The sequence below is a fragment of the Neopsephotus bourkii genome, unplaced genomic scaffold (genome assembly GCF_033783945.1).
Source record: "Neopsephotus bourkii isolate Nb327-2 ecotype Australia unplaced genomic scaffold, CSIRO-AGI_Nbou_v1 NB_1292, whole genome shotgun sequence".
NCBI lineage: Eukaryota > Metazoa > Chordata > Aves > Psittaciformes > Psittacidae > Neopsephotus > Neopsephotus bourkii.
The window spans coordinates 3871450-3894590 of record NW_026901776.1 but is presented as its reverse complement, the minus strand read 5'-3'; the positions used below and the strand labels follow the sequence as shown (position 1 = coordinate 3894590).

The following is a 23141-nucleotide window of genomic DNA, read 5'->3' as shown; positions in this document are numbered from 1 at the left end:
ACATGGAGAGAAAACAACCCTTATTCCAGGATCTTTGAAAAGTGTGAACCTTGAGAAGGCATCAGTGAGAGTGTATTATAAGAGAGAGGCTTAATGAAGTCTGTCCTTAGGTCTTAAGTGACCTGATTATGGTGTCCAAATGGTCAAAATTGCCAGCTTAAGGTGCTGTCAACACGTTATACTTCTAGAGTAGTCCCCAAATCAGGTTGGTCTGCTGATTACTTTAGCCAGAGTTTTGGAGGGATTTGTAACTATTGTTGGTACTGATATTCACAATCTTTGCTGTGTAAGATAACTTGCATGATAGCTTCCAGAAATCTGCGTAAACTACAATGACATATTGGGGCTGCTTAATTTAGAAATAGTATTAAAAGCATATATGTGAGAATATATCGCTAGCATAAAGGGAAACATGCTTGGATATTGCTTGTCGTGAGTTGTACAACTTTGAGATATTTACTGTTACGCTTGCAATAACTTCTTCCGTATATTAATGAGAGACTCATTAATAATATATAAACAACATTTTAAGGCCTTAAAATCTAATGACCTTAAAAAAATGTAGAGGGATTTTATGATACAATGTGGACAGTTATTGATGTTACTTCAGTTAGTGTCTCTGAAATGTTTACACTTTCATAAAATTTGGATTTTTTGATTGAATATAATTTAAGAATCTTTTCCTAAAAAGTGTGGGTGGAAAAGAGGATCTAAGATTAATTCATCAATATATTTTTTTTAAGCATATGCTTCTAATCTGAATGTTTTAATACGAATTAACATGATAAAACACTATTTTGTACACAGAGAAATCCAAGCTTCTCCCAGACCCAGATCCTGATGTTGAAACTTACAGTGGTAGAGTACTAGAAATCAAATCTGTTTCTGATATTTCACTTCTCATTCAGTTTTTAGTTTTTAAATATATGATGACATATGCTCATTGTACAGTGCTGAGTTGCTGGACTAGCTCACTTAAGAGGTTTAAGATAAGTTTTATATTTATTTTGATGCATATAATTTGAACTGGGACAAAGAATTTAAACAAAAAAATGATGGTAAAATGTGGGCCCAACTCATAAACTCTTTGGATTTCAGTCACACATTGCTTGCATGCCACTGGTGGGGAAATGTGCTTTTTCTGCTTATGTTCTACTTCCCTAAGATCAAAAGAAGTTTGAAACCTCTGAAAAGAGAAGAGTAGGTGACTGGAGAGACATTTTCTTCAATAAAGTTATTGAAAAAATTAGTAGATTTGGACTTGATTTGAAGTCCACATTTAAACATGAATAAAATTCTAGCAGTATATTCTGTTTTCAGTGATTAAAAAAGCATTATTTATATGAGGGAAGGGATGTAAGCTTATACACCAAGCTAATTTTTCTACATACTGTAATTTTTAAAAGCATTCCACAAATCTTTTCACAACCAAAAATTACTTTAACTATTTGTTACATAAATTCATATTGATGTATACCTCTTTTATAATGTGTTTTAAAATGTTTCAGGCGAAATCATTATTACTTCTTGCATTTTTCTTATACTAATCCAAATATACATTACTCAAATCTATTCCTCTTAAATTACCAGAAGATGATCACATACTTCTTAAAATTTGTACAGTAATTACAGAGCCTCATGAATGTCAGTGACTGGGGGGATAAGTCCCCTGCAACAATTTAGCAGGTTGTCATGATGAGAATTCCTTTACACTTAGTTCTGTCTCTTCCTGTTGGAAATGTTTGAGGACAGAATATCCGAAATGCATTTTCTACACTTTAATACTTCACAGGGGGACAATAGCCTCCTACTTAGTTTCAGTTCTCTTACACTTCAGGCTCTCTTCAGGCAACATGGCCGTATGTGCTTTATGTGCTACATGTGAGAATATATGGGCTTTTCTCTGAGGCTGCTGTTTTTGTAGATGTGTTATTGATTTTTATAACACTTAATTTAAACGTATTTTTTTTTCTGTACTAAATACATAGTGCATCATCTAGGATATATATGCTTTCCTTAAGTAAGCATTCATTCCAAGCTTGGTGCCAGCTCCATCCTTCCTTCGTATCTCTTTGTTTTTATGTATCATGTAAATCATGAATGAAACCTGGGAAAAAATCTGCAGAAAAAGTGCAATCTGACTATATACTTAAATGTTAATGAATTGGGCCCTTGTTTTGTAATGCAGTTTGCTTGACCTCGTATGCAGTTACTGGCTTTTATATCTTATTTCACTCATCATTATACAAAGAGCATCCGTTTTATGTTTCTATTAATACTTATTATTTAACACAAATTTTGTAGCTTTCTTTTTAAGATGTAGTAAATAAACCTTTTGTGAGGTATCTGGGGATTGGTAATGACTAGTTGTGTACTTCTGTGATGTTACTAAAATAGTACTGTTTTTTCTTATTAAAGTTGCAATAATAATTCTTTTTTAACAATTAAACTAATTTAGTAAGTGCAAGATGGAGGCGCTTTCCTACAGATTATGCTTCCACCTCAGAAGATGAATTTGGATCAAACCGTAATTCTCCTAAACATGCCCGTCTGCGTGCTTCTCCAGCCCTGAAAACCACACGACTGCAGAGCACTGGGACAGCAGCTCAAAGTAGCAATACATTCAAGCACAGAATAAAGGAACAGGAAGACTATATTCGTGACTGGACTGCCCACCGAGAAGAAATAGCAAGGTTAGTTTTAAAGGAGTGCCTCTAAAATGACAACGATTTGTGCTCAGCTGGTTGTACAGGTACATACAGAAGAGAAAGAGGGTTAATGGATTTTCTGTACCACTCACTGTTTTTATTCTCTAAGTGAATGGGTAATTCAAAGTTCTCATGAGACTGGCAGACAGAGCACTCATGTTACCAGCACATTCTTTCTAATGGAAAATGATAGTCGTTTCTGACTTATGATAGCCAGATTGAAAAAATGAACTTCTGATTGCATTAGTGGGGCTTGTAGAAGTCATCTGTGGTAATGGTGTATTTCCCGACTTTGAAGTATATCTGATTTTGTACTACCCTTACGTTCATACTGAGGTAAGATTTCAGATCAATGCATATGTGAAGGAGAGGAGAAAGTGATTTTGGCAGTGTGAGACACCACGTTCTCATTTTAATTTTTTTATCTAGACATTATTTCATGATAGATATTTTCAGATTTAAGTCATGCATACTCATCAAAAAGTAATTTCTTTTATTGCAAGTACCCAAGATTAGTATAGCAATTCTTCCATTATTGCTAAGTACTCTTCTTCAGATGAACCAAAGAAATGTTCAACATTCTGGTACTCCATTATTCCCATATCATGCAGTACCCAGGCAGTGGAAGCTTCCAATAGCTTGCACTAGATAACGTTTATATATTTGCATAGTTTTATTTATCTAAAACTTAGATGCCAGTGTCCGGGTTCTGAAGTTTTTAACAGAACTTGATTTGGAAGCCTAAACAAGGAAAGTGTTTTCCTTTTAAAATTAATACTGTGGTGTCACAGATGTGAAGCATTGCATTTTGCTTAGTGTGATTGGTTATTTTTTGTTTCCTCTTGTTGCTGTTTTTCAACATTTGTTTTTCTAGTATTGTCTGTGCAAAAGGAAAATACTTAAGGGAATCTGATAGCACCTTGATAAATCATAAAATAAACATCTTCAAAGCATCTTTCTAAAACATATCTAGAGTTAGGGATGGATCTAGGGAGGAATGTGTGTATCTGGAGGAAAAAATTATACCCATAGCATATTATTTTGTCCATATAAGAATTGCTGTTGAACCTCTACTTCAGTGAAACTTCTTGGTACATTTTACTTCTGTAGGAGAGATTAATGCTGGAAGTAACTGACTATCCATTCTCAACTTACTTGATGATTAGGTGTGTAGGGCTTTTTTCCCCCTTGCGCTTCATACCATTTTCTTCATTTAGGCACTGGTTTTAAATTTGTTTTAAAGGTCATGTACGTACCCTGCCTTTTTCACCTTCTTTAATTCCGTTGGAAGTAGAGGTACAAATTGGTATTGACCAATTTGTGATGATGTGTGGAAAACAAACTGCATTAAAAGAGTGTGTTTTACGTTAAAAAAGCTAGCACTCAGCAGTTGAGAAGTGCCAGGCTACTGTCATCTATTGTCACTGCTTAAGATGCCAGTTTCCTTGGTTAGCCTTTGCTGAGCCCCCCCTGCTCTAGGTCACTAGTTGATGCTTTCTGTACATCTGTATCTCTTTGTACTGAAGCAAAATATTGCTCCTCTGGCTTTTAAGTTTAACTTTTGTCCTTTTTAAGATATTTTTGCCCCTGCTCCCTTTTCCTTGCTAACTATAGTTTGCCCTCTATTATTGTCTACCCTGTAGGGGTGGTTTTTTTCCTTCCCAGCCTTTAGTCCCGCCTCCATGATCACAGTCCCTTCAACTCTGTTTAGAGTTTTTAAAAAAGTAATAGACAGTTGTATATTCTCATTAAAACTGATTGATTTATTTTGCTCATGTTGTATAACTGATTAGGTTAGGCAGGTGTAAAGATAATTCCATAAAACAAATGTGGAACAGAAAGTAGTGTGGAGACTGTATGACAAATATTTCATTGCATCCATGTACCATCATACTGCATTTTAACTGGTCTTCCAAGATTGACCCAGTTTGCACTTTTTATGGAGTCTACAATTTACAGATGTTAATAAAATTGAAAATCGGAAAGTGATGTTTGTAAAGGCTTAATGGAATAACTAAATTTTATTTAAAACTACTTTGGCCTGGAGGATACACCCTCAGAATAACAGGAGCTTCACATATGTTTTATTTAAGGATTTTAAAGTATCATTACAAAATAAACTGACTTAATGTAGGAAGTGTGACATAGTGAAGTAAGCATAAGAACGGTTTTGGTAATCTAGCAGTTCAGAACTTTTATGGGTACCTTAAAAGTATTCCTATTTCATTGTGTTTTTCTAATACTATGGATGTTCTTTCAATACAGGTAAAAACTGTCGAAACTATTTCCTGGAGCAGGGTATGGGGGCTTAGGGAATTTGAGTCTTATTTTAGTTTTGCCTCCCTGCGTTAATTTGCCTTGTATGATTGCTAGGTCTGATGCAGGAAGCACTAGAAATCTGCAAGGTAACCTACTGTTGCAAGTGAGTAAATAGTGCGTTACCTAAAGCCTAAGTCTCATGTTCCTGATTATACAAAACATATTCCTTAAGCAATACTTTCTGTTTCTAAAAGTTAACATAGAATTACTTGAAAACTTCATTTATGAAAAGTGAGGCCCAACTCTCGGATGGCTTTTGATTTTCTGTTTCATAGTGCTTTTTGTTTAGTGCTCTCTGCTGTTTCTGTACAGAAACATTGAGTACTGACTATAGCTTACTATCAAGTTGAAACTCATTCCAGATTTTGTTCACTTGACTAGTATTTGACTATGATGTTGGTCTAACAAGTTCTTTGCCATCCATATTAGAGTTGTTTATTATGATATTTTCAAGATCCATTTAAATTCATTTTTACGTAGACATCTGACATTTTATGTAATTTTGTTTTCTTGGTAAGAACTCAGTTGAAGCGGCTGTGGCATGCTGAAGCATTGCTGATTTCTGTGGAGAGTTAAGTCTTGATTGATAGTACTTTTCATTATGGTGTTTAATGACATTTGTCTTCTGGAGGATATACTGAAAATTGAGATTTCCTGGGGTTTATTTTCCTAACAACTATTCATTAAATACCCAAATTTGTCACAGAAATTAAATGTGATTGTTAGCAACTTGTGTGTTTAAGGAAAAAAGTGATACGATTGTGTGAAAAAAAGGAAGTAGGCGCTCTGGTATCTCTATTACTTAGAATATTAGCTCAAACCTTGGAGTTTTAATGGTCTGTATATATAAGAACATGAAATATAGATTAAAATTGAACCAGATGTAGTAATAACAGGCACTTTCCATAATTTATTAAAATTAGCAGTTGACTTGGTTTCTGCTTTTGTGTTCTAGTCTTTCTTTGAATTCAGAAATACAGTGTGGAGTGGTAACAGATAATTGATACATATACATATAACTGGCGTAAGGCTGCAGAAGATTATCTGAGCTGCGCAAGGTTGCACATTATCGTGCATTGCTGATGGTTAGCCAGAAACTCTAGTGTTTAGATTTGGCTGGAAATTGTGTTTTCCTTTTGGTTTAAATTCTGCTCACCGTCTTAAACTATGCTTAGGTCAGTGATGTCTATTCTTTTTGACTTGAAGAAGTGAAAATAAAGAACAGAAAGAAGCTTACCTTTAACAAGCACCAGCCAGCATGTTTAATCTGCATCACTGTCACATGGCTGTGCAACTCCTTTCACTTAAGTGGGGGGTGGTTTTGTTCACAGAGTCCTTGCTGATGCAGAATTAACACTGTTGACTTCTGTGCCTTCAGTCCTCTCAGAAGTGTGAAAGGGGATCACTTTTTGGGCTGCTCTGAATTCTTCGGTCTTCTGAACTGCTTGATCCAACGTGGAGATTCAGGGTGCCATATTTAGTAGAGGGCTTCTAGCTTTGTGGTGGGGGATTTTTCCCCTCCTTTTTTGGGGGTGTCCTGGGAAGGAGTAGCACAAGCAGAGCTAGGCAAGCTTCCTCCCTGTGCTGAGCAGAATACAGAGCAGAGCAATTTTTTGATGTGGTGGATCAGAAGTAATCAAATCATTACTTGACAATTCAGATGTAATTGTGTAGTGCTAGCATATATCCAGGGGTTTCACAGACGTACTGGTTTTCCAGCCAGAAAGCTTGTCTTGACTGAAGTTGAAGCTCTAGTGTACTGCTCTGGAGTTTCAAACATGTAAACAGCTTGATCTGAGCGAGCTGCAGGGCTGCTAGATAATCAAAGGTCCTCAGGAGGTTTTTTGTAAGTAGATAAACGGAGGTATAAATTACATGTGTTCTGGACATTTCAGATTTACTGCATGTACACAGATTGTCTGTGCAGTATTTTCAGCATATTTGCAGTGCATTCCATGTGTCAGATTTAGTGCATGTTGCACACAACTCCACCTGGGAATCCTAGAAAGAAAGCAAGGATGCACTTGTATCTTTTGAGATTGCATTCTACCTTCTTTGTATAGAAAGGCATGTTATTAAAAACTTCATTTAAAAAATTGCTTTCATAGTTCTACCAGTAAACTTTCAGTTTAGGAGGGTATACACATTTTCATAGCACAGTTGTGAAGAACTAGAACTTACAAGGTTGCAGGTTGGGATCTACGGGTCCAGAAGTGTTTGTAGGGAAGTATGTAACACTCTCTTTATTACTAGGATCAGTCAAGATCTGGCTCTCATCGCACGGGAAATCAACGACGTAGCGGGAGAGATAGATTCAGTGACTTCATCAGGCACTGCCCCCAGTACCACAGTAAGCACTGCTGCCACCACCCCTGGCTCTGCCATAGACACTAGAGAAGAGGTAGGAGATCTTCATGGAGAAATGCATAAGGTTCTTCCTTTTCTTTATTTCTTTTGCTTTTAGCATTTTGCATAGCCCTTTTTAGTTATTTCCACTCAACCCGTATGCATGATCGCTACATTGTTTTTTGCTTTAAAGTTCCTTTACATTCCAAGAAACAACCTAGAAATTATTCTATGAACACAGCCTGTCAATAGACTGCATACTATCTGTCTGTCTCTTTTTTTCCACGAAACATAGGACAAGATAATTATTTGGTTTTGCTTGTCTGTAGCCTTAGATACCATTGAATAGTATCTAAGTGCCTTTGAAGATACGAGTGTGTATGCGCAAATATATGTACATGTATGCATTTAATACTTTGCATAGCTATTGAAAACAAAAAAGTCCCTTTTTTCACAGGTGACAAAAGTTTCATCTTCTGAACACTGAAATACTTAGGTACCATCACTTAACAATCACTTCAGATTTTCTTTCTTAATAACATTGTCAAAAACTGCCTTAAAATAAGTTTGTCTTGTGCTCTAATAATTCTTATTTTCTTTGACTATTCTGGTGTGCTGCTCTATGAATATATTGACTAACTTGTTCTGGTAATCATCACAGGTCTAATGGCTGGTAAATATGCTAAACTGAATTTAAATCATCACTTTCTACCATATTATAATTCACTCTTATATGTTATAAATGTTTACTGCATTTTTTCTTCATAGTATTCCTTTCAAAATGTGTTTATTCATTTTTGTGTGCATAAAGTTTGGTTAATATATTAATTTACTTTGGATAGTATAATACTGTCTTTTTCTGTGGAAAAAAAGATATAAACAGTGATAAGAAACCTATGAGTTGAGAACTCAGATTATAACTGCACTCACAGAGATTCTCATGGACTTAAGGCTAAGATTCAAGGAAGTGCTTATTTTCTCAGATCCAGTTAGATCACTCTGATTATTTTGTTACTAAATAATTATTTTCTTCTTTAAGAAGTATTGTACAGTATGTGCATACTGCAGGTGGCAGTATCTCCTTTAAGTAGGTATAGGTGTTTCTGTACCACTATGACTAAACTGGGAAAAAAAACTGAAATTTTGTAGCACTCTACTTAATTCCACAAATATATTCCATTAATCAAAGGAATAAATTATTCAGTGCCAGTTTATAGGTAACTGTTATGTTACCTGACCATAAGCAAATTTTCTATGACTGGTAATTGGGGGAAAAAAATAGTTCATTTTTGCAAGTTACTGTTACATAAGAGATGAATCATTTTATGCTGTACAAGACAAGAGAATGATCTTTATTTGATGGGCTTCCTATAAACCATTTCAGAAAGAAAAGAATATTAATCTGATTGTTGCATGTATCAGTCGTTTTCATAAATGGCATTTTTCTTTCACCCCCCAGTTGGTTGACCGAGTATTTGATGAAAGTCTCAATTTTAGAAAAATCCCTCCACTAGTGCATTCCAAACCACCAGAGGGGAATGGTCGGCATAATGATGCTAGACCTCAGATAACAGATACCCTTGATCCCCCCAAAATTACCCGGAGAAGGACTTGGAGCAGAGATGAAGTGAGTGCAATATTGGATTTTCTATTAATGTGTCTATTTCAGGCTTTTACAATTCCCTTCCCACTTAATGTTCCAGACAATATCCTTTCTTTCCTACCTATAGCAGGTAGAAAAAAAAATATTTTGTGTATTATTTAATTTGCAAAATTGTTTTATATATGATACTAATTAGGAAACAAGTCATTTTTTTAAGTAAAAAATATTTCAACATTTATGGAATTGTTTGTATTCTTATTAAATTAACAGTATACTTTTTTATTAAAAACTTATTGCAGGTTATGGGGGACAGTTTACTCTTGTCCTCAGTCTTCCAATTTTCTCGCAAGATAAGACAATCTATAGACAAAACAGCTGGCAAAATCAGGTGGGTTTGTAAAAATTGTTATTACTGAAAATGTCTGTTCTCACCAACAGTCCTACTAGTAGAAGAGATAGGTATAATACAGATAGAATTTATTAGCAACTTGTGGTTTAAATAAAACAATGTTTCTTATGGCTTTTTTAGCATTCAGAAAGATTTGGGAAGAATAATTTTTCCATTATTGCTTTAGTCTTCACATTATATAAAGGTAAACATCAGCCAAGTTTACATGGACCGAGCAATATCCATCATACTTCCAACAGAAGAGTTTTTCCAACACATGCAAATACTAAGCAAAATCTACCCGACCTCTATGCAAGTCTTCTAAAACTCGCTTTCTTAAAAGATAAGGTTAAAATGTTGCTGAACTGTAGAACTGGCCCAGTGCTCTGCCAAGTTGTAGGGATCGCCTGTTTGGAAAGAAAAAAAAACTGGGACAGGGAGAGCAGTTTCAGTAAATCCTTCTGAAAAAGAACTCACCCAGGAAACAGTGTGATCACTATTGATTTCCAAACCTAAAGCAACAGATTTAACTATCTGTTATTTTTAATTGAAAATTCCTGCTTAGCTAGTTAGATTCCTGCATAAAATGTCATAGTAGCTATCAGGAAGTATAGACGTGTCAAAAATGATAACAAGTTGTTCTACCAACAGTTCCATTTAACTTGAATGAGTGAGTGTACAACCATTTGGTGACCATCTTGGTTGACAATAATAAATGAAAATTCTAAATACAAATTTCAGGGTTTTATTATTCACGTGTTCTTTTTCATATCTTTGTGCACTTGATAATTTCAAAATCAGATACATTAAAAATAAAGTCATAGGGCTGAACTTCATGTATAATTTTCTGAATGTGAGAAGATATTATGTCTGTGATTGTCAATTTATCTGGGAAGCATCAGTTTAGATGGGTGACAGATTAATCACCAGTTCACAGATTTATTTCATCAAAGGGTGATGTAACTAGTAAAAGCGGCAAAATACTGTTGTATATGAAGATTGTATTATCATGGGAGTATCAAAAAAGCCTTGTCCATAGAAACCAAGAGGAAAAAATGGTCTGTATGAATGTGTACAAACTGTAGGTTATCTGCCATTTCTAGTCTGTTTCTAGTAAGAAAAGTATCACTGAGTGAAGAATCAAGTCTTTAAAACCTGGAGCCCATTCTTATTTATTCTGTTCTGAATGGTTTTGTGTGGGTTTTGTTGGGTTTTTACACTGGTGGCTACAGGTAACGCTTGTTAGTACCTTATTTCTGCTGTCTTGGAACAGGGCCAGGGCCTGACATTCATCTCACTTCTCTTTTTCCAACTCAGCACTTTGGGCTGCAGGATTATAATGCTGGAAATACACCCTTTGGTGCCTTTCCCTCTTCGGTTTCCACAGATACATTATTTTATGATTCATACTATTTATTTAAATATCCTTAAACAAAGGAGACATGAATGTCTTTTGCTATGTAAATTTCAGGTACAAATCAGTTGGTGAAATTCAGGTGTACAATACTGTTACTTTCAAAAGCTGTGCCAGATTAACAGAGTTCAACTTCATTATGCAGAATTTATTACAAATTATGCTGAAGTTAATAACTTGTTCAAGTTTAATCAATCTCTAAATACATGCTATCATTTACTTTAATAGCTGATCTCAAAAACCGAACAAATAAATACACGCGATGAGGTACTTAAACATGACCAGTTTTTGAAAGTCATTCTAAAAGGCATTTGAAATTTAGAAATAGAAATGAAATACTACATTAAGTTTTGTTTTGAACATAATTCTTTGGGAAAATACAGTGACATCCGTAAGGAACTCTGCTTACCAATGTATTTTTTTTTTCCTTTTAAAGCTGCATCATTGGAACAAGAATCTTGCCTATTGACTGACTTATTTGTCGTAGGCATCCAGGATGATAGGTATCTTAAAATGCCTCAGAAGCAGTAGATAGTAGATACTCTTTTTTAGTTCTGATTTTTCTTGACAGTTGGCAGTTTCTGACCTGCAGATATGTTGCTAGCACAGCTCTAGTTTACTTACAGTAAAAAACTGAGTGCAGTATAGTGGTTTAAAACAAATGTGTGTATGTGAATTCATTCTGAGAAAAGCGTATAACCGTAAAATCAAGTCTTACATGTTTTTGGTTGATTCTCTGAGCTTAAAAGGTAAGTCAGCTACATTGTAACGAATGTCATAATTATGTGATCATGTATGATATAAAAAATGTAAGCATACCTATAAACATTTTATATATTTAAAGAAAGGGGCATTGCTTATTTCTATCAAAATATAGTGGAGAAACTTTCATTAAGCAATTATTTAATGTATTCCCCAGAGCTGTGATCAAAATTTCCTTTTCCTGCTATTCAGAATGGATTAGAATAATATGATGTTATTCCTAATGTCATTAGTATTTTGGATCAGAAAAAATAACTGTAGTTGCAGGATTTCTTTTTTTTAGAAATGGTATAAAGCAGTTAGATGAGGTAAAAAAAACTTTTACCTTAGCTTTGTTTTCATGCACGAGTTCAACCAGCTGTGTTGACAGTGCGTCTGTCCCTTTTATTGCAGTTAAGGCAGTTAAAATTTCCGCCCAGGACAGATGCAATGAGAATCAGTTAGGGTTTGTCAAGCTAGCAGTTGCATGTGGTTTTTCAGAGTCATCATCATCATCTGAAAGGACAGAATAAACTTTTAGAGGCATCAACAAGAGTAAGCTGGTAAGCCTGACTGTGTTTTAAAAGCCCTTCATCAAATAACATTGTTCCCCAACATAAGCTGCTCCCCAGAGCAGGGACACTATAGGGCAGTTGCACTCCCTACAAGTTGCATCATACATGTTAAAAAATTTCAGCCTTCCTGTCTGGGTCCAAATGGAGAAAGATGTTCTTCCTCTGAATGTGAGAACTCTTCTTTCTGTAATATTTTAGTTGCAACAGCTAGCTTTACAAAAAGACCAGTTTCTTTTTAGCTGAAGTATTAAGACCTTAAATATGTTTATGGAGAGCAGATTATGGAGAAACAGATCTCTCAGAAACTAAAATGAGCCAAAATCAATCAGGAAAATAAATTAGTATGGGGAAATTAGTATGGGCAAAAGGCAATATATATCTTTTTGCTTGACTAGTTTCTTTCCCACTTCTCCACTACCATTTGTTTTATAATAATGTTCCGAGTTCCACAGAGTTCTGTAATCATTCCTACCTTATATTAAGAAATAAGATTGAGGGAAGCTTTTGACCCTGTATTCCTCAGCACTGTATTCTCCCAGTGCTAACAGAACTGGATTTTTATCTGTAGGTCCTAGTATGGTGTTCAGATTAAACAGATTGAAGTACCTGTTTTTTTCCTTTCACCAAATCCTTTGTATATTTGTAATTTTCTTCAGGATAAGGTCATAGCTTAGGTAGTACTGAATTGCTTTTTTTATTATATATTTTTATTCATTACTTTGTATAATTAGTTATATTCTTATCTGCTGGTGCACACAAAACTGCATTGTATTTAAAAATTCTGCAGCATTCGTGCCATGTATCATGTAACCTGTTCTTCACTGCCTGGATATTGTCATGGGTTCCCAGGAAGCCAATATGCAATTTGTTTACTTTTGTGTCTTTTATATGTTATAATGGGTTTGCAGGAATTTTCAGATATTATGGGGGGAAGAAGTAAGTAGGTTTTGCAGTGAGAAGACCTACACGGTCTTCTGTGCTCTACGATGTGAATGAAGTGTTACTGGCTTGCTTGTAGCAGTCAAGTACCTCTTCAGTCAGGCAGAATCTAGGCAAAGCATTCGGGTCAGTGTAGATACTAATTGTCAGTCTCTGCGGTTTGCTGTGCATCCAGCAAAGTTCAGTGTTATTAAAATGGGGACTGAGCACAAGAAAATACAGAGTTCAGGTAGATTTGCCCCAGAAAGTAGGAAGAGGTTCAGCACAAGGCAGCAGTCATTTATAAATATGTTCTTTTAGGGTATGGTTTGGTTGAGAAGGAGGAAAAGGAGACGACCCCAGGAGGTTAAAATGTACTAAATGAACAACTGAGAAAAAATGTTGTAAGAAGGAAATAGGCTTCCTAAAAAAAAAACCAAAAAACCCAAATTGGCCTGTCCACAGTGTAGTCCACACAATTACTAATTCCTGCTTTCATCTTTCGATCATTTTTCTTTTTCTTTTTAATAAAATGACCTATGAAATGATAAGCTTTCAAATTGTAAGAGGAAAGTAAGAAAAGTATTTCTAAAAGCGGGTAAAACTGAAAACACCACATATGCAAGCAAAAGGCACCAATCACACCATAAAGGTAGAAGTATTTCAATATAATTATGGGCAAGAGGTAAATGAAAAAAAAACATGCAATGTCAAAATAACATATTTTTCTACTAGTGATGTTTCCTGCTGAATAAAGCCTTATTTTCTGTTCCTGCTGATTTTCAGTGTGATATAAATGCTATTAAAGTACAGAAAGTATAGCTGTGTAAGACTCTGTATACTGAATCCAGGTATTTCTAGGAGTTGCCTGGTGCATGGTCCTATAAAAATTTAAGTGGCTGTGCTTTTCATTTATTTGTTTTAACTCATCACTGTCAGACAAGTCCTACATTTTCCATTGTATTTGGACTTTCTTGTACCCAGCTTTGCAGCTGTGTGGTTTTGCAAGCTTTTGCACTCCCTTCCAGAACATAAAAGCAATATTCTCAGACACCTGATCACAGTATCACAGTATCACAGTAGGTTAGAGATTGGAAGGGACCTCAAAAGATCATCTAGTCCAATCCCCCTGCCGGAGCAGGAACACCTAGATAAGGTTACACAGGAACGTGTCCAGGCGGGTCTTGAATGTCTCCAAAGAAGGAGATTCCACAACCTCCCTGGGCAGCCTGTTCCAGTGTTCCGTCACCCTCACTGAGAAGAAGTTTCTTCTCAGGTTTAAGTGGAACCTCTTGTGCTCCAATTTGTACCCATTACCCCTTGTCCTTTCATTGTTTGCCACTGAGAAGAGCCTGGCTCCATCCTCGTGACACTCCCCCTTTATATATTTATATACACTAATAAGGTCACCCCTCAATCTCCTCTTCTCCAAACTATAGAGACCCAGCTCCCTCAGTCTTTCCTCATAAGGGAGATGCTCCACTCCCTTAATCATCTTAGTTGCCCTGCGCTGGACTCTCTCCAGCAGGTCCCTGTCCTTTTTAAACTGAGGGGCCCAGAACTGGACACAATATTCCAGATGAGGTCTCACCAGGGCAGAGTAGAGGGGAAGGAGGACCTCTCTCGACCTACTAACCACCCCCCTTCTAATACACCCCAGGATGCCATTGGCCTTCTTGGCCACAAGGGCACAGTGTCGGCTCATGGTCACCCTGTCGTCCACCAGGACCCCCAGGTCCCTCTCCCCTACACTGCTCTCTAACAGGTCGTTCCCCAGCCTATACTGGAACCTGGGGTTGTTCCTGCCCAGATGCAGGACTCTACACTTTCCCTTGTTATATTTCATCAAGTTATTCCCCGCCCAGCTCTCCAGCCTGTCCAGGTCCCTCTGGATGGCAGCACAGCCTTCCGGCGTGTCGGCCACCCCTCCCAGCTTAGTGTCATCAGCAAACTTGCTGATAGTACACTCAATTCCCTCATCTAAATCGTTGATGAATATATTAAATAATACTGGTCCCAGTACCGACCCTTGAGGCACTCCACTAGATACAGGCCTCCAACTAGACTCCGCCCCATAGACTACAACTCTCTGGCTTCTCTCCTTCAGCCAGTTCACAGTCCACCTCACTACCCGATCATCCAGACCACACTTCCTCAATTTAGCCGCAAGGATGCTGTGGGAGACCGTGTCAAACGCTTTGCTGAAGTCAAGGTAGACCACATCCACCGCTCTACCATCATCCATCCACCGCGTTATTTCCTCATAAAAGGCTACAAGATTGGTCAAGCACGACTTCCCCTTGGTGAAGCCATGTTGACTGCCCCTCATAACCCTCTTATCCTTGATATGCCTTAAGATGGCACCAAGGATAAGGTGTTCCATCACTTTCCCAGGAACGGAGGTGAGGCTAACCGGTCTATAGTTACCCGGGTCCTCCTTCTTGCCCTTTTTGAAGACAGGAGTGACATTTGCTTTCCTCCAGTCCTCAGGCACCTCTCCCGTTTCCCAAGACTTGGTAAAGATGATGGAGAGCGGTCTAGCTATGACCTCAGCCAGTTCCCTCAGCACCCGCGGGTGCATCCCATCTGGACCCATGGATTTATGGATATCCAGATTGCTCAACTGATCTTTAACCCATTCCTCATCGACTAAGGCAGACCGCTCCATTGACCTATCTTCATCCGGGGTCTCAGCGGTACAGGGCTCTTCAGGACTGCCTCCAGCAGAGTAGACAGAGACAAAGAAGTCATTCAGTAACTCTGCCATCTCTGTATCTTCTGTCACCAGGGCACCCGTCCCGTTCATCAGCGGGCCTACATTGCCTCTGGTGTTAGTTTTACCTGCCATGTATTTGAAAAAGCTCTTTCTGCTGTCCTTGACCCCTCTCGCCAGCTTTAATTCCAAGGAGGCCTTAGCCATCCTAGCAGCTTTCCTACATCCTCTAGCAGCAGCCTTATATTCTTCCCAAGTGGCCAGCCCTTCTTTCCATGACCTGTAAACTCTCCTCTTCCACTTGAGCATACCGAGCAATTCCCTATTTAACCACGGAGGTCTCCTGACCCTCTTCCTCGACTTCCTACGTGTCGGGATGCTCCGATCTTGAGCTCGGAAAAAGCAGTCCTTGAACGTCAACCAACTATCTTGGGCCCCTTTCCCTTCAAGCAGCCTAGCCCACTGGATTTCCCCTAGCAATCGCTTGAAGAGGCCAAAGTTTGCCCTGCTAAAGTCCAGGGTTGCGATTCTACTTGCTATTCTACTGACCCTACCAGACAAGATCCTGAATTCTACCATCTGATGTTCAACTTTGTTACAATATGGTGACACTACTTGAGGCCATAAAGTGTTCCATGTTTTCTTCACTGTAGTTTTGATTGCTTTTGTTTTCTCTTTCCCCAAGAAGCAGTATGTAATAATGCTTGCTCTTTGTGTGCTATGAACACTAAAATCACTTGCAGAAGTGGTCATTTGCCTCAATCACACTACATTGTGTTATGAGAGTATTCATAATTAAATTGGTATAAAATACAAATGTAAAAGAGTTGCATTTATTTGCTACCGTTAACCTTTCTCTTACGTTTTGCAGTTGTAAAATACAGTGTTAATGGGGAGTTCTCTGACTATTGTAAAATAGTTGGGTTTTTAGAAAAACATCTCAGTGCTGGAGGGAAGAATAAACTGTGTCTTTTCAACACCGTAAGCAAGTAGTTAGCTACAGAAGTGCCATTTTAATGTCAAGAATAATGGTATTGCTGAAACCATGTATGCTTCCCTGAAAATTTATGGTTGGATTCTGTCAGTTTTCAATATTTCCAATTTTGCTTTTATTCAGTGCTCCCTATGCTGCTTTGTTGCACCATGTTATCTAATCTCTCAAGTTTAATTTCTTTTTGTCTATTTAAAACGTGCTCTTCTTGAATTTTTCTTCTAGAATATTATTTAAGGACAAAGACAGAAATTGGGAAGAAATTGAAAACAAGTTGCGAGCTGAAAGTGAAGTTCCTATTGTTAAAACATCAAGCATGGTATGAATAGTTATCTTTTCTAGGATTGACTGAGCCTCTTGTCTAATTTCTAAATATCAACACATATAGCATTTTGCTGTATGTGAAAGAAAATAATCTGTATTGCAATAAAAGCACTCTTCAGAGAAAAATAATCATGTTGATTTGTGCAGAAGTGATAGCTATAGGATACCAACTACAACTGCAGCTGATTCATGTCTTCCCCCCACTGCGTAGTTAGAGCCATTTCATGACCAGACTGAGTGAGAGTGTGAGGGGACAGAGCACATGTGTTGTTTCCTAGTGCACTTCTCCTCTGCTTCTAAACACGGAGCATAGGGTTTGAAAAACATCTGTGCATTTGGGAGCAGGCAGAGAGTCTGGCTATGTTATCCCGTCTGGAGTATTGTGCTGTTAAGAACATCATCTTAGGCAGTTTTCTGAGGGATGGGTGGGAGGGGAAACTCCTTCTCACATAGTACTGGACTGCTCAGAAGTAAAATGTGAACACATTTCCTCTGGCATCAAGCTGGCTAGCACTTCTCTGTGAGCTCATCATGAGCTATTAAACTAATCCAAATTGATTTTTCCTGGAAGTATTAAAAACTTGGCCAGTAATTTCTGAAAAATGGTGTATTTTTTTTTAAGAGAAATCATTTGTAACTCAGTGTATTTAGTAGATACACTGGCTGTTTGGTTTGGGGGGTTGTTTTTTTCCTAAGTTTTGTTTATCTAGTTACAGAAGTTTCTACTTTTACAAATATAATTCTTTTACCCATTTCCAGAATAAGATTGAAGTTTAGTGCTTTGTATTTTAATTCCATGAATAGGTCTTTAAGGCACTTATTGCAAAAGAAAACTATTAGTTGTATATTTATTTCTAATCTCAGCATTTTACAGTTTCTCTTTTCAGGAATTAAATTCATTGTTTGAAAGTGTATGGCTTAGGGTTTGGGGTTTTTTTTTTGTCTGTGCACTGATTTTCAAGTTTCTGCTCAGTTTTCAGAGCAATTCGTTGTTCAAATGCAGTCCTTATTTTTACCATGGAATATTGTTAAGAGTTAATAAAGGACATTTGTTACCGATGTTTGCTTTGTTCTTGGGACATTTGTGCCCAGCTCAGATGTGGAATTTGCTTAAAGATAATGACTTTGTAAGATCCAAGGTAATCAGTCTCTTTGCCACCCACAAAAATCACATTCCTTAGTATAGAATGGGTTTCTGAAATAGGTTAAATAGGTGCCCTTGAAAATTCTCAGCTTTTGAAGTTCACTGGTAGCTCTCTTCAGCACCTAAATTAACAGTGTTCTTAGTGAGGGATCCTTAATTTGTAGGATGTACATATTTATAATTTAAGATGTGGCACACTTAGCGATGGTTATGTTTCTGAGTGCATTGCTGTGGCAACGTCTGTTAGCAAGTAGTGCAGCACAGAGGAGAAAAATCTGTAAGGCAGGCAGGTGCAGAGGACCCAACATTGGTGTGCTGTACAGGGTCTTGTGGGCATAGAGCCCAGTGGTTACAGACAAAATCCTGATGCCAGCATCTTGCTGTTCTGACTCACATGTGAACAGGGTCACCCTACTCCATTAATACCGGGCTTGTACTGTAACTTTCCTTTATAACGGTTTGCTGCTACTTTGCCTTATTTATACAGAGCCCTAGTATCTAAGTCTGTGCTTGAGAAGAAGCATGCAGACAAATGAGCAAGGAACAGAGTGAGGTTTGGTTGACACTCTTTCAGTGCAGAGTAGAGCTCTTAATTTCAGAGTGGGCCACGGCTGTCCAGTCTCAAGCACTGCCACCCAGGACTTGTAGTGGACATGGCTGGGCCACCACCAGCAAAAGTGTTCTTGATGCTAGGACAGACAACCCAAATAGCCTATTGCAAAGGTCAGGTGGGGGGATTGTTTACTACTGACAGGTAGTTTGAGTCTCCTTTTCCTTAATGAAACGTGTTTGTTTCTTTCCTAGGAAATATCGTCAATCTTACAGGAACTGAAACGAGTTGAGAAACAGCTGCAAGGTACTATCTTTTTTCACTTTCCTCTTTTTTGATTGCTTGCTTCAATTTATATATATATATATGTATGTTTCTCATGAAAAAAGTTACTGCCTTTAATTAAAATATATTAACAGTATCAGTTGCATACATAAATGTAATTCCTAGCACATTTGGTAAAGAAACATCACTGAATTATTTTAAAACAAGAGTATCATATCTTGTGTGCATGAGAAAAAGGCTCAAATGAAAATTAAATAGTCCAGAGAATTCCAAAGGAATTATTTTTGAAACATTCTTAATAGAAATATTTTCATGGGTAAGTATTGAAGAGTAGGTGATAGAGAATATGGAGATTAGTCTGTATAAAGCAGTGTTTGTACATCAGTAGTACCCTCTGTGTAGGTAAGTGTACATCAGTAACACCCTCTGTGAACTGTGTAGCACTGGGACCATAGTCTATAGGAAATCTCAAAAGCTAAAACCACCTGTATCTGATACAATAAAATGAAAATTTAGAGTTAGCTCTTGACATCTTCCTGTCAAAACACTGAATCCACTCTTTGCGATTGTGGAGTCCAAAGGCTACAAAATGGAAAAGTTACTTTGCTTTTCACATGCTAAGACTTAGCTGTGTATATGATAGAAAGAAGTATGTTGTGCTTACAAAGTCTGCTATTTGGACATATGTTCCATTAACCAAAATCAACTTAAAATCTTAGTAGATTTTAAAAATAAGCTGCAGTCTTATTTGTATATTGTTTATACTTAGTTTAATTTGGAGTGGTCAAATGGATTAGTAGTCCATGTTGATATATAACTGTTATTGTATTTCTTGTAAATTTCCTGTATTTGTTATTTTTAGTATTCAGATCTAATCCCACAATAAAACATGTTTTAAGAGAATAATGTTTCAGGAGAAATTGTTAGCTCCCTTTAGAGACAAATTAGTATTTGTTTCATTCTGAGCTATAATTAAAAAGGGTTCATTTATTACAAATTATATTGTGTTTAGAGAACATAATAAAGAAATTTGGCCCAGAGAAAGAGACCAAATCATTTTCTTGCATATGCAGTGGTCTTCTAATAGATCTTAGTACAGTTTTGGAAATTAAAAAGAGAGAGGTTTCATTAAACATGACAGATGTGTTAGTAGTATGATAAAATGAAACTGTACTAGGTGTTTCAGTTTGCCCTCGCTATGCGGGGGAAAGGGGACAGTGAGTCCATCATTATTCATTAAATAGAATAAATGACTGCTCTTCTATACAAATTTCATTCAATCACAGAATTAGCAGCTATGGACATTTGAGTGGGGGTGTAGAATGAAGCATAATACATAATGACAATGTTAGAGCCCCTTAAACATGACTAAAAATCCCATCTTTCAGTCCCTATAAGCTAATCTTAGATGGTTTGTCATCTCTCCTTCCTGTCTGCACATCAAGCAGTGTTTAGTTTGTGTAGCTTCATTTCATCTAAAGCTTCATCTTTTCTTGATTGCTTAGCAATTAATTCTATGATCGACCCTGATGGTACCCTGGATGCTCTGAGCAACTTGGGATTCGCCAGCCCCATCTTACCAGCTCAGCCAAAGGCGAAGTCCAGTCCCATTTCCCAAAGTACCTGCCCTCAAGTGCAGCCAAACTGCCAGCCTGAAGCTCGGGCTCTTCAACACGCTGCTGACCCTGGTGCAGCGGAATTTGAGAATGCTGAATCCGAGTCAGATTTCAGCATACGTTTCAACAGATTTAACCCAGATGGGGAAGAGGAAGATGCCACCCTGCGTGAGTGACATCTCAGTGTTGATAAAAAACCTTTCATGTGGAATGTTTAGGAATAAAGAAAAAAATATAATACTGGTTTTATAATTAAAAAAAAAAAAAGAAAAAAGCTTGGTCAAACAGCAGTTTTATTAAACCAGTTTTCTTTGACTGTGATGCTTTGATTGTCACACAAATCCTTTTCCAATCATAATGATATGCATAGATACCAGTGTAGGAAAGCAGATTGTGGCAGGTTTGCCCTTTGTGGTTGTGTGCTTTGCAAAAGATTTATTAATATCAGCGATTTTCCCTTAATAGATTTATTTCTTTTCAAAAGCCATGCAAGCAGTCTAACATTTAATGTTACTGAAACCCCAAATCTCTTTGCCAAGCTGCTCTGATGAATGGACTTCCTCCACTAAAGTTTGTACAGAACTGTTGAACACTTGCATTTGACTCTGAATTAGATGGTTTATATGGGAAACATTATCTTTGACTACAATGACACATTACTGCAATAGGTAAGACAGATTTTAGAAAGCATTCATTCTTGCGTACTGAAAATCTCAAACAGTTCTGTGATTTATATAATCTCGTTGCTGCATAAATTTTCTTGGGGTTTACAAACTTCACATATTATGTTTGCACTAAGATTGCTGGGAGTGGGAGGTGAACATATCGATATCAATAAATGGCAAACAGTGTTTTGGTGTACATAGAAAACGGATAATACTGTACTTGTATTATCATCACAGTGTTTTAATCCACTTTCTACAAAGACTATTTGGCACTTTTTGATCTTCTTCAAATGACTTTTTGATGTTAATTAAAGTAGAAGTATTTCATATCTCATCTCTGTCCAAATGTTTGTTGGATCCAGGAAATAAATTAAACATGGGACATCTCAAAGCGTAGTGAGGCGAATGGGCTTTCACCAGTTCAAATGCAACATAGCTTACAGAAGAAATTACTGTTTCTCGGAACGATTGTTAGATGTAAAATTTTCTTTAGGGGACTTGGAAATAGAAGTGTCATAATTTGCTTCATCGATAGATTCACTCCCCAGTGAATGGTTTTATTTGCTTCTGTATATTTTCCTGTAGTCTTGCTAGTAAAGCTGTCTCTGTCTTACATATTTAAAAGGATTCTGGAAGACGACTGCTAACATAGACATTTTGCTTATACCACTGGAAAGCAAGTCTGTTTAAAGTTTCCTCTATAAGCCTATTTTCCTTATAAGTTGTCCCAGTAACTTAACATTTGGAAATAATAATAAAAAAATAAAAGTAAATTACTTTGTATTTCCAGAACACTGTAATTTGGAGGAATTTTATTTCTGTTAAGTGTAACTAATAGACTGGAATTTTCCTATGTTTGCATCAGTCTCTATATATTAAGGTTAAATATACAGTTTTGCAGCTTTTATGAAATGGTCTTTAATATTTCAGCAATAATCCTAGATTACATTTGTTTTAAAACCAACTACTTTCTGTACACTTTTAAATTGTACAGGCTTTCAGAAGTCAGTGAGGTTGGACCAGTTAATAAAAATGCAAAAACTTTTTTTGTAGAGATGTAAAAAAAACCCCACTAATCTGTTGTATAATGGATTTCATATTTTCTTTAAAAAAATTAAAAGCAAACAGCCTTCATGTATGGCTATGCTCTACTCCAGCTAACTGGGAGCCTGGACTACACCAGTTTACAGTGGCTACAAGAGAAGTTTTAGAAGGTAGAGAAGGGCAAAAATAAATCGAAACTATAGCTAGGCGGTGAGAACTGAGTGTACCAAACCATCACCATAATTCCTTCTTTTGTTGAATGCTTGGGAACATAATTTTTCTGAAGGCTCGAAGGGAAAGTAAGAAATTACTAGGAAGGGTAAAAAAGGTGCAGGCTCTTCATGCGAGATTCTGTTTGTGTTCTTTCACACAAAATACCTTTACGTTCTGTAATGAGCATTTTGCATTACTATGTTCTTATTTTGTATGAACATGTTCTCCTTATTTATTTTTGTTACATTTATTATGTATGTTATTTTGTTATATGCATTTACAACTCCATTTTTAAATAAAGTGTTTCTGGAACAAATGTGTGAATATGTAATGAAGAGCTGGGAGGTTTACACAGTCTTCCTGCAGTCTGTGTTACCTTTGCTGAAATAGGAAATGGCATTTTTCATAAACATCCTTTCTCTGTAAGAAGATACATTATTGCCGCTGCTGCATCATTTATTCAGTGCTGACAGTATTGGCCCATTTTCCCATATTCAGGTTCATTTCCACGCTTGAATTGATTTTGTGTGCAAAGCTAGAGGCAAAAATAATCCACTAGGCCAGTCACCAACTAGTTGACTGTT

General features: G+C 36.9%; 1 protein-coding gene across 7 annotated transcripts in view; it reads left to right on the top strand.

The window, feature by feature from the left end:
• The window catches only part of CEP170 (centrosomal protein 170), a 103124-nt gene extending 80251 nt beyond the window's left edge, over positions 1-22873 (top strand). For 3 of the 7 annotated variants that reach the window (XM_061365769.1, XM_061365764.1, XM_061365768.1), the window contains 8 exons: positions 808-858; positions 2459-2693; positions 7281-7458; positions 8833-9000; positions 9276-9364; positions 16942-17035; positions 18989-19040; positions 20525-22873. In XM_061365769.1, coding sequence (XP_061221753.1) covers positions 808-858; positions 2459-2693; positions 7281-7458; positions 8833-9000; positions 9276-9364; positions 16942-17035; positions 18989-19040; positions 20525-20811 — 1154 coding nt within the window. In that variant the 3' untranslated portion in view covers positions 20812-22873. The remainder of the gene's footprint in view (positions 1-807; positions 859-2458; positions 2694-7280; positions 7459-8832; positions 9001-9275; positions 9365-16941; positions 17036-18988; positions 19041-20524) is intronic. The other 4 variants (XM_061365767.1, XM_061365765.1, XM_061365770.1 and 1 more) reach the window with 4 other exon arrangements.
• Positions 22874-23141: the final 268 nt, after the last annotated feature.